At 36.2% G+C, this 10439-nt stretch overlaps 1 protein-coding gene across 1 annotated transcript; it reads right to left on the bottom strand.

The window, feature by feature from the left end:
• Nucleotides 1–2465: 2465 nt before the first annotated feature.
• On the bottom strand, nt 2466–6762 carry LOC104214974 (ferric reduction oxidase 6-like). The gene is made up of 9 exons (XM_009764718.2): nt 6449–6762; nt 6283–6376; nt 5979–6179; nt 4678–4912; nt 4206–4533; nt 3851–4127; nt 3492–3747; nt 2973–3405; nt 2466–2898 (listed from the first exon to the last, which is right to left on the bottom strand). Exons 1-9 carry the CDS (start codon nt 6678–6680, stop codon nt 2729–2731), a joined length of 2226 nt encoding a protein of 741 aa, XP_009763020.1. The 5' UTR covers nt 6681–6762; the 3' UTR covers nt 2466–2728.
• Nucleotides 6763–10439: the final 3677 nt, after the last annotated feature.

Here is a 10439-nt window from a genome sequence, read left to right as displayed (position 1 = left end):
AGCGTAAGTATATATATTATATATATATATATATATATATAAGCTATATTCGATACATTATGACCTAATACACTTATACGCAGTGCATAGTATAGCGTAAGTATATATATATTATATATATAAGCTATATTCGATACAGTATGACCTAGTACACTTATACTCAGTGCATAGTATAGCGTAAGTATATATATATATATATTATATATAAGCTATATTCGATATAATACTACCTAATACACTTATACTTAGTGCATAGTATAGCGTAAGTATATATATATATATATATATATATATATATATATATATATATATATATATATATATATATATATATATATATATATATATATAAGCTATATTCGATACAGTACTACTTAATACACTTATACTCAGTGCATAGTATAGGGTAAGTATATATATATATATATATATATATATATATATATATAAGCTATATTCGATACAGTATTACCTAATACACTTATACTTAGTGCATAGTATAGCGTAAATATATATATAAGCTATATTCGATACAGTATTACCTAATACACTTATACTTAGTGCATAGTATAGCGTAAGTATATATATTATATATGTAAGCTATATTCGATATAATATTACCTAATAGACTTATACTCAGTGCATAATATAGCGTAAGTATATATATATATATATATATATATATATATATATATATATATATATATATAGAGAGAGAGAGAGAGAGAGAGAGAGAGAGAAAGAGAGAGAGAGAGAGAGAGAGACACGATTCATAGTACTATTCATCCCTTGTATTACAAAAGTATTAACGGCTTATATTTATATTATTTAGATAGTAAATACAAAAGTGATTTTTAGTTTTGACCATTGTTGACCTGAATAGAGATGAACTTTGGTCGCTATTTATTCAAGAATTTAGTTTAGCGACCAAAGTTGGTCGCTATATTTAAATAAGATTTAATTATATTTCATATAATATTTAAATTAATAATATAATTATTAAAATTGCATAATTGGGCCCCATTTAAGCGACCAAAGTTGGTCGGTATCTGCCTACCCTTTAAGTAGCGACCAAAGTTGGTCGCCATTTTTATATTATATATATTTATATTTTATAATTTTTTTAAAATAATAATATAATTATTAAAATTTTGTAGGTGGGTCCCACTTTAGCTACCAACATTGGTCACTAATCTCAGTAAATGTTTGACCAAGAAAGTCTGACCAGTCCAGTCAACATTTTGACTAATATAGCAACCAAGTAGCGACCAACCTTGGTCGCTATTTTGTTTCTTTTATTTATTTTATTATTTTCACTAGTTTAGCGACCAAACCACAGACCAATTTTGATCGCTAAATTTTGGTCGCTTTTTTCCGGATTTCTAGTAGTGACACTGGTATTCAAAAGAAAAACTTATGAAATAAATTATTACCATGTTAAGAAAAAAGAAAAGAAAAACTTTATATGTAAGTAGTTTTGTTTGTCAAATTAAATAAACAACTTTATGCATGAATAGACGTCTTCAGTGCTTTTTTTGGGTTTTAATCAACATTTGGATGTACAATCTAGATATTAGTGATGATTAGTTGATAAACGAGACAGTAAAATAAGGACGACAGCAAAGTTAATTAAAAGGAAATTGCACAATTCACTACACTAAAGTGTAACACTTTTAACTTCTAACCTTCAAGTCGGGGAGTTAAAAGTTAAAAGACCACGCCAAAAAGTGTCATATTTCTGCATTCTTTTGCTTGTTTAGCCTGCATCTTTCATCTTCTCCACTTTTTTTTTTTTTTTTTTTGAACTCCGGAACACTTCTACTGTTCTACAAGTGAAACACCAAAGCAGTTTCTACAGAATTTAAATAGTAGCCTGGAAAAAGGTCATTTGTGCAAATGGTCATGATCTAAGTTGCTCGGACTCGGGTGCGGGTATCCGATACGGGGACGGCTCTGAATATCGAATTCAGCAAAATCTAAATTTTAAGATTCGGGAGTGCGGAACCGGATATGAATACGGGTGCGGGGATTCGGCTAATAAAAAATAGAGCTATAAAAATATTGTAAATTTTGAGAGATATTCTGTGAAAAACTTACATGAATATTGTAGAATTCAATCTTTTATTCTCCAAGATGGGCATTATTCTTTCATTGTCCTAAATCTGTTTTATTTTTGATTTTGAAAAATCAAAGTCTCAATTTTTCTCCCAAATTTGTCGATGGACTCCGATCAAAGTGTCCGAAGTCAGTTGACCGAATCCGAGACGTATCCCGTCCCTGTCCCTGTGTCGTAAGTCATATCGGGATGAGGACGACACCAAAATTGAAGAGTCCGCGCAACTTAGGTCATGATAAAGATCAAATTGTTAAAGAAAAATGAGCCTTTACAAAGAGCAACATCGTATTAGAATAGAGTCGTTGGAAAATAAAAATCGAAGTAAATTTGATACAAGACACAATGACAATGGTATGGAATTCAGAAATTTTCATTGATAACAGTCTGCAGGTTTATGTAGTTACTAGCCGTATAGGTGATATTGTTATATACTTTATATCGTTAAAGCTGCATTTACAAAGACTGGAAATGTACAAGAAGCTTACTACAGATACCATAAAGCACAGTACATGCTACAAGGATCAAAGATTAACTAGCTGATATGATCCACTTTCCCATTACAGCAGTAACAACTCCTCTTTATACGAGATATCGGATGCTTACTGGAGTGATCTAGAGGTCAAAACTGTGGCTGTTGAAATGGAAAATAGCCTGATGGCCTCTTCTTTGCAAGTTTTGCCTTCTGCACTCTTTAGCAACACTGGACTGAAGAGTAGGAGGACCACATACTATCACACCAATATCTACATTTCCCCAACTCTTTGCATGTGATCCAAATATCTCTGCAGAAAAAGGAGTTAAAACACATTGTCATGAAAATATAGTAGTACACATTGCAATGTTTCTCTAAATGTACCTTGGAAGTCTGGTCTTTCACCATATCGGATTGTATTAACAGATCGAGCCTCTTCAAGATTCTTGTGTAAAGAGATCTCGATATTCTGCTGCAGGATGTCGACCTTCTTTGTGTTGTCCTCTGGTTCCTCCTTCATTGAGGTTTTCCTTTCCCAAAGATGCCATAAAGCGATCACGAGACCCCCAAATATAACAACACTTGCAGCCATGCATCCAATCAACAAAAGCCCCTTGTACCACCAGTAATATATATTGTGTGGATTTATGTAGAAGATGTCTAGTAATGCTACAGTGATCATCAACCCAATTGTGGACACTATGACATACAATCCAGACCATACAACATTTCCAGTACCAACCAAACCAGACATTCGACATCCCTTGAAGCCAGGGGAGATTGAGGGGTTCATTGCTTTGGATGTTTTACCCTCCTCCTGAGGACAAAAGAAGTCATAATTAACACATATAAATTGGGTGGTGATACATAAACAAAATGAAAAATAGGGGGAAAAACGAATACCAATGGAGGTTGTGATTCCCGAGTCACGAATGTTTGAATCTCAAGATTCAGTTTATCAGAGAAAAGTGGACAAATTGCCTCCATATCAACTGTCTCAAGAAGTGGGAGCTCATCTGACTTTTTTATAGCCCATACTATTAGTATATTTCTTGGCAGGCAAGGCTTGCTATCGTTGATACGGTGGAGGATATCACTCAGGATTGCTAGGAAAGGGGATATTCCAATTCCACCTGCTACCAAAATGAGATTTTCATACCTGAGAGGAGAAGCATGATCAAGCCAATTAATTAGTCAATGACATGATAACTTTAATAAAAGAAAATTGTATGCTCAACAGGTATGGCTGAGTATTTACATACATTAAGTGGTATGGTGATTCATGCCCATAAGGACCTTCAACAGACGCAGTTATCTTCCTATTTTGCTGCAAAAGGGGCTCCATCTCAGGTTGTTCAACCGAAAGATTCAAGATGTGTCCCTTCAGTTTTTCGGTCCAATCTCCAAGAACCTTTATGAGAATTGCAAGATGATGTTTCCCATCAAGAGGACTAGAGGAGACACTGAAAGGGTGCCACTGCAGCCAGGACAACTCGGGTACTTGTAAAAATATCCAGCCAAGGGCGTTGTAACGTAAATCTACATTATAAGAGAAGCAGTATTAGAATCATTGAAAAATGCAGTGGAAATGAAATTAGTTGTGAGATTTATATTTACTCGAAGGTTTTGCAAGAACAAGTTCAACGGTTCCACATGGAAAGCATGTGGCTGAAAGTATGTCAACAGTCTTTCGTGACTGGAAGAACCTAAGGAACCGATCAAGCATGAAAAGGAAGATTCCAGCACCAGCTATCATGAAGATGAAGTCACCAACATGCAAGGCCAGGAACACCACGAACACCACATATAGTTGGTGCGTATAGAAGAACAGTTCAAAGTTTTGTCTCCTTACTCCAGGAAGTGAAGTCACCCACATTAATAAACCAGCTGCAAGGCTGATAACTCCTGGAAGATTGGCTATTCCTACGCTTTTCCACTGGATTAGCTGCATTAAACACAGTGACAAAGTCCAAGTCTTCAATTTCTTCACAAAGATGCATTAATGTGATAAAGCATTAATATTTAAATTACAACTTAGTACAAGGGATCTCTATGGGCTAAGAAAATAATTTTCAGTTTTACAACTCACTTCCTCCACAAGGCGGCCCCGCATTGCCCAGCCAATCACATAGAACAGACCATGAAGGCTAAAAAGAGCCATAGTAAGATGTCCCAGCCAAACATGATATCGAGTGGCATGTTCAAAAGGAATATCTATAGCTCGAAGAAGAACTGAACCACGTGCAACAGGCAGAAACAGGAATGCTAAGCAGATTAATCCGATGAATCCAAAACGAAGGCCAGTTAGCTCCAGCAACAGAGCACTGGAAAAATTACAACAGCAGATATTAGTCGATCCTGTTATTAAAGGAGCCTTCAAGTCAACAACTATGTACTGGTTCTAAAGTCTGATATAAGAACTATGTGGCTAGAACTGCTTATATCCGAATTCTTTGAAACCTTTTCACATGGAATTCTCTTTATATTTAACAAGATGTGCGATTAATAAATTGAAGTGAAATAGAAGAGAGGACGGATAAAAAGAAGAGAAAATCAATCTATCTTTCCCAATTTAAAATCACAGGTGGACTAGAAAAAGTGCAGCAAATGAACTTAAAAGATTCTCACTTATATCAGTGAAGTTAGTAAGATCAAACGCATAGACAGAATAGCCTGGAATTATCGTATGATGCGGAAAGTTAACTGTACTAAACTTAACTAAATCAGTTTATTTTCATTAGACCGGTACAGGAATAAACATAAAAAAACAGGATATATTTATTATTTCAATAAGTCGAGTCTAAATTCTGTTTAATGAGGAGTAAATGAAATCTTTAAACAGGATCCAAAGTCTTGTTTAGCTAAAGCTTCACTAAATTGAACTTGTCAATGTTTCAGTACCTTCAGAATTCTATGCAGGCACATTTCTGGAGAAATAAGAGCTACTGTATAAGAAGATAATATAAGAACAAACATAAAATTGAAATACCAAACTAAATTAAGGGTGTTTTCGAGTGAAACATTTCTGAATATAGAGCAATTAAGGGCCAGAAGGATGCAGTATAAATAACTATAAAGAATCATATCATTTAGTTCTCTCTGAGAAGGCATAATGATTTATTAGCCCAGCCGCACAAGTATATATAATACAGTTATCTGGAAGGATGACCATTTTGTCAAGCCGGAATAAGATGGTCCAAATTATAGAACAGCAATAGGCCTAAATGAGCAGGTTAGCAACTACTTTCTCTTCAGACACATAGAAGCAAAAACAACAACAACAAAGTGTAGTCCCGCAAACTGGGGTCTGGGGATTCAGACACAGAAGCGAAAGTGAGAAATCAGACAAACCCAAACTAGCAGGTAAAATTATCGTGGCGACAGAATTACCTTTTCTCTTTCATGTCTTGTACATGAAACAAGGATAAGAGGTCAACATTCCGTATACTGTACATAATAACAGCCCAGATGATGTACACTGAGAAGAGTATAACTCCAATCATTTCTGCAGCTGTAACAACCCCAAATGGTCCATCCACCAGCACTGGGAATGTCCACAATCGAAAACTTGGACCTTTTGCAGTCTTCTTCCTACAACAATAAAAAAAATTCAAGTAACTAGACTAGTTCGAAACATCCACTAACTTCTAAAGGAGTTCTAAGAAATAAGAATCAAACTAGCAGATACACATACACATGGTGTTCATCTTCACCAGTGAGAACGAGGCGAATAGTTGCAAGAAATGCAATCATGAAAATTGGGAAACTGAATATCAAGAATATGCTTCCTGCAGTGCAACAAAAGCTGAATTACTTGCTAAGAAATTGGAAACAACGATACTTTCAAGTTGGATACAAACCTGTAGTCCCAAAAATAGTTCCTCGGGTGGCTCGAATAAATTTGCCTTGCAAATCATTCATGAATTTAGAAGGCAATAAGAAAATAAAAGTAGCCCATGCAATGAAGATCACCCACATTACTACTTTGAGAATTAACTTTGTTAATGACACCCAAAATGGTGTCTTATTGAGATAATCAAATTCATTTTGTTTCCTCAAAAGAAGAGGTTCTTGGCCTGAGAGTCCACCCATTTTAGAATTTTTTAAAGTTGGCACCAAATACACTCTTCAGGCCTGTTCTTAAACTTTATTAGGCCTATATCAAGCAACCCCAACAAAGTAGTTAATATATACAACAAGGCTTGAGAAAAAACCAAAGCCATCAACATTAGGCTATGTACAAAATTTAAGCAGAAATCTGGCAGAAATGAAGCCACAAAAATATTGGACCACTCAAAAATTATCCTTCCCCCCCGGGAAATAGATGAATACAGTTATAGAATATGTCTTTTCTCATTATTAATACTAGGAAAGGTCAGTTCATATTATTCTTCTTTTTTCTCGAATTCATATTTTCTCAAAATTGAAAATACTGACATTACATCAGTAGAAAGAAAGTACTAGTATAACATGTACCCATACTATCTCTCAGACTATAGTGGTGAATATCGAGTCATTCAAAAATCAAAATAGTAAGGACCAAAGCAAAGTGCGCAGCCACAAACACTAAAAGGGAATCACATAATTGACTCTAGTGCTTCTTCTTTCTATTCCCTTGTTTTAGTGTGATTTTTTTTTCTTGAGAAAAGAATAGGCGAATCAAATAAAAGTAAAAACATATGATTTTCGATCACCCCGTTAATTACTAGTACTGCGTAACTAAGATATCAAAATAAAGAAAAGGCTCAAATTAACTCCGTACAAAGCAATTCCATAATTACGATTTGACATTAAGAAACTAATGGTATGGCTCTTCGCATAGGTCAATTATTTGATTATAGCTGAAATTTCACACTTCAAAGTTAGATCATATAATTTATAATAAATATTATTTCAATGCAATAACAAGGTTGACAAGTGTACAATACTTAGAAGAGTATTTTGAAAAATAATAATAATTTAATATAGATACAAGATTTTTTTTTTGGTCAAAGGGAAATTATATTATATTAGGCAAACTAGTTAAACGGGGGGGGGGTTACAATTGGGACGTTGCTGAGATACCTCACCCATTGTTGCAATGTTTTGCATAATTGTGCTTTGATTATAACTCACAAAAGATCTAGGCAGTTCAGTTCCTAGGATGTCTGCCCAAAATATATCATTGGCAAACATCGGAGGAACTGCTAAAGACAAAGATTTGTTCAAAAAACTTTGTGCTGCTTCCTTTGCCAGCGCATCAACTACTCTGTTTTGCTCCCGATAGGTGTGCCTCACCGCCACGCTGCCCATCCTTTGGATTATTGATCTACATTCATAAATTAGAGTGTCAAAAATCAGATTTTCATTTATCAACATATTGATTGTTTCTCCTGAATCCGTGTCTATCTCTAGCGGAACTAGGTTGTTTAGTTCAGCTAATTGTAGACCTCTAATAAGGGTCTGAATTTCTGCCCTTGTGTTTGTTGTTTGATGTATGTTATTCATGTAGCCCAATATCCAATTCCCATTATGATTTCTGAAAATACCCCATGCTCCACCTATTCCTGGGTTGCCTTTTGCTGCTCCATCAGTGTTCAGATTGTAGGAACTTCTGGGTGGTGGTATCTATTTTAGCATGTTCTAATGTGTTACCATTTTTGGGTTGTTATTTATAAGCACATGGTACTCTGTTGCATTTGCTATGGTGTTGTTGGCATTAATGTGGTCCTGTTTGTTAATGAAGACATTGTTGTTCCTAGTCAACCAAATATGACAGAGGCAGAAGGAGAAGAGGCTGTCCCAGTTGAGGCAGCTGTTATACTTCACACCTTTGAGAGTTGGCCATGCTGATTGCCAAAGGTAGCTATTAAGGACTGGATGGGAGGAAGTGGAAACTGATGATTTTGACAAGACGACATTCCAGTAACGGGCATCATTGAGACAGAGAAAGAAGATGTGGTCAATGTCCTCCTAGTCAAAGCCATAGAAGTGGCAATGAGGGGGCAGTTTATTCCAATAGAGTGTAGAAAGCTCCAGGTTTGGAGCCTTATATGGGTTAGGAGCCAGATAAAATGCTTGATTTTGTTGGGGATTTGAAGCTTTCAAACCCATTTGAAGGGTGCTTCTTCCCTAGGAGGGTAGTCTGGTGTGTTTCAAACCCATTTGAAGGGACGTTGCTGGGGTACCTTATGACACCCATTGTTGCAATGTTTTGCATAATTGTTCTTAGATTACAACTCACAAAAGATCTAGGCAGTTCAGTTCCTAGGATGTCTGCCCAAAATATATCATTGGCAAACATCGGAGGAGCTGCTAAAGACAAAGATTTGTTCAAAAAACTTTGTGTTGCTTCCTTCGCCAGCGCATCAGCTACTCTGTTTTGCTCCCGATAGGTGTGCCTCACCACCACGCTGCCCATCCTTTGGATTATTGATCTACATTCATAAATTAGAGTGTCAAAAATCAGATTTTCATTTATCAACATATTGATTGTTTCTCCTGAATCCGTGTCTATCTCTAGCGGAACTAGGTTGTTTAGTTCAGCTAATTGTAGACCTCTAATAAGGGTCTGAATTTCTGCCCTTGTGTTTGTTGTTTGATGTATGTTATTCATGTAGCCCAATATCCAATTCCCATTATGATTTCTGAAAATACCCCATGCTCCACCTATTCCTGGGTTGCCTTTTGCTGCTCCATCAGTGTTCAGATTGTAGGAACTTCTGGGTGGTGGTATCTATTTTAGCATGTTCTAATGTGTTACCATTTTTGGGTTGTTATTTATAAGCACATGGTACTCTGTTGCCTTTGCTATGGTGTTGTTGGCATTAATGTGGTCCTGTTTATTAATGAAGACATTGTTGTTCCTAGTCAACCAAATATGACTGAGGCAGAAGGAGAAGAGGATGTCCCAGTTGAGGCAGCTGTTATACTTCACACCTTTGAGAGTTGGCCATGCTGATTGCCAAAGGTGGCTATTAAGGACTGGATGGGAGGAAGTGGAAACTGATGATTTTGACAAGACGACATTCCAGTAACGAGCATCATTGAGACAGAGAAAGAAGACGTGGTCAATCTCCTCCTAGTCAAAGCCATAGAAGTGGCAATGAGGGGGCAGTTTATTCCAATAGAGTGTAGAAAGCTCCAGGTTTGGAGCCTTATATGGGTTAGGAGCCAGATAAAATGCTTGATTTTGTTGGGGATTTGAAGCTTCCAAACCCATTTGAAGGGTGCTTCTTCCCTAGGAGGGTAGTCTGGTGTGTTTCAAACCCATTTGAAGGGACGTTGCTGGGGTACCTTATGACACCCATTGTTGCAATGTTTTGCATAATTGTGCTTTGATTATAATTCACAAAAGATCTAGGTAGTTCAGTTCCTAGGATGTCTGCCCAAAATATATCATTGGCAAACATCGGAGGAACTGCTAAAGACAAAGATTTGTTCAAAAAACTTTGTGCTGCTTCCTTTGCCAGTGCATCAGCTACTCTGTTTTTCTCTCGATAGGTGTGCCTCACCACCACGCTGCCCATCCTTTGGATTATTGATCTACATTCATAAATTAGAGGGTCAGAAATCAGATTTTCATTTATCAACATATGGATTGTTTCTCCTGAATCCGTGTCTATCTCTAGCGGAACTAGGTTGTTTAGTTCAGCTAATTGTAGACCTCTAATAAGGGCCTGAATTTCTGCCCTTGTGTTTGTTGTTTGATGTATGTTATTCATGTAGCCCAATATCCAATTCCCATTATGATTTCTGAAAATACCCCATGCTCCACCTACTCCTTGGTTACCTTTTGCTGCTCCATCAGTGTTCAATTTGTAGGAACTTCTGGGTGATGGTATCCATTTTAGCATGATCTAATGTGTTACC

The sequence above is a fragment of the Nicotiana sylvestris genome, chromosome 1 (assembly GCF_000393655.2).
Source record: "Nicotiana sylvestris chromosome 1, ASM39365v2, whole genome shotgun sequence".
Classification (NCBI taxonomy): domain Eukaryota; kingdom Viridiplantae; phylum Streptophyta; class Magnoliopsida; order Solanales; family Solanaceae; genus Nicotiana; species Nicotiana sylvestris.
The sequence above is the reverse complement of the archived record's forward strand: the minus strand, read 5'-3'. Positions and strand labels throughout refer to the sequence as shown.

Bases quoted from the DNA above. Each gene is read 5' to 3' on its own strand.
- LOC104214974 (XM_009764718.2), bottom strand. From the start codon at position 6,680: ATGGGTGGACTCTCAGGCCAAGAACCTCTTCTTTTGAGGAAACAAAAT. The intron at 4,534-4,677 runs GTGAGTTGTAAA...TGTTTAATGCAG, and splicing joins GGGGCCGCCTTGTGGAGGAA to CTAATCCAGTGGAAAAGCGT. The intron at 2,899-2,972 runs GTACATTTAGAG...CTTTTTCTGCAG, and splicing joins TGAAAGACCAGACTTCCAAG to AGATATTTGGATCACATGCA.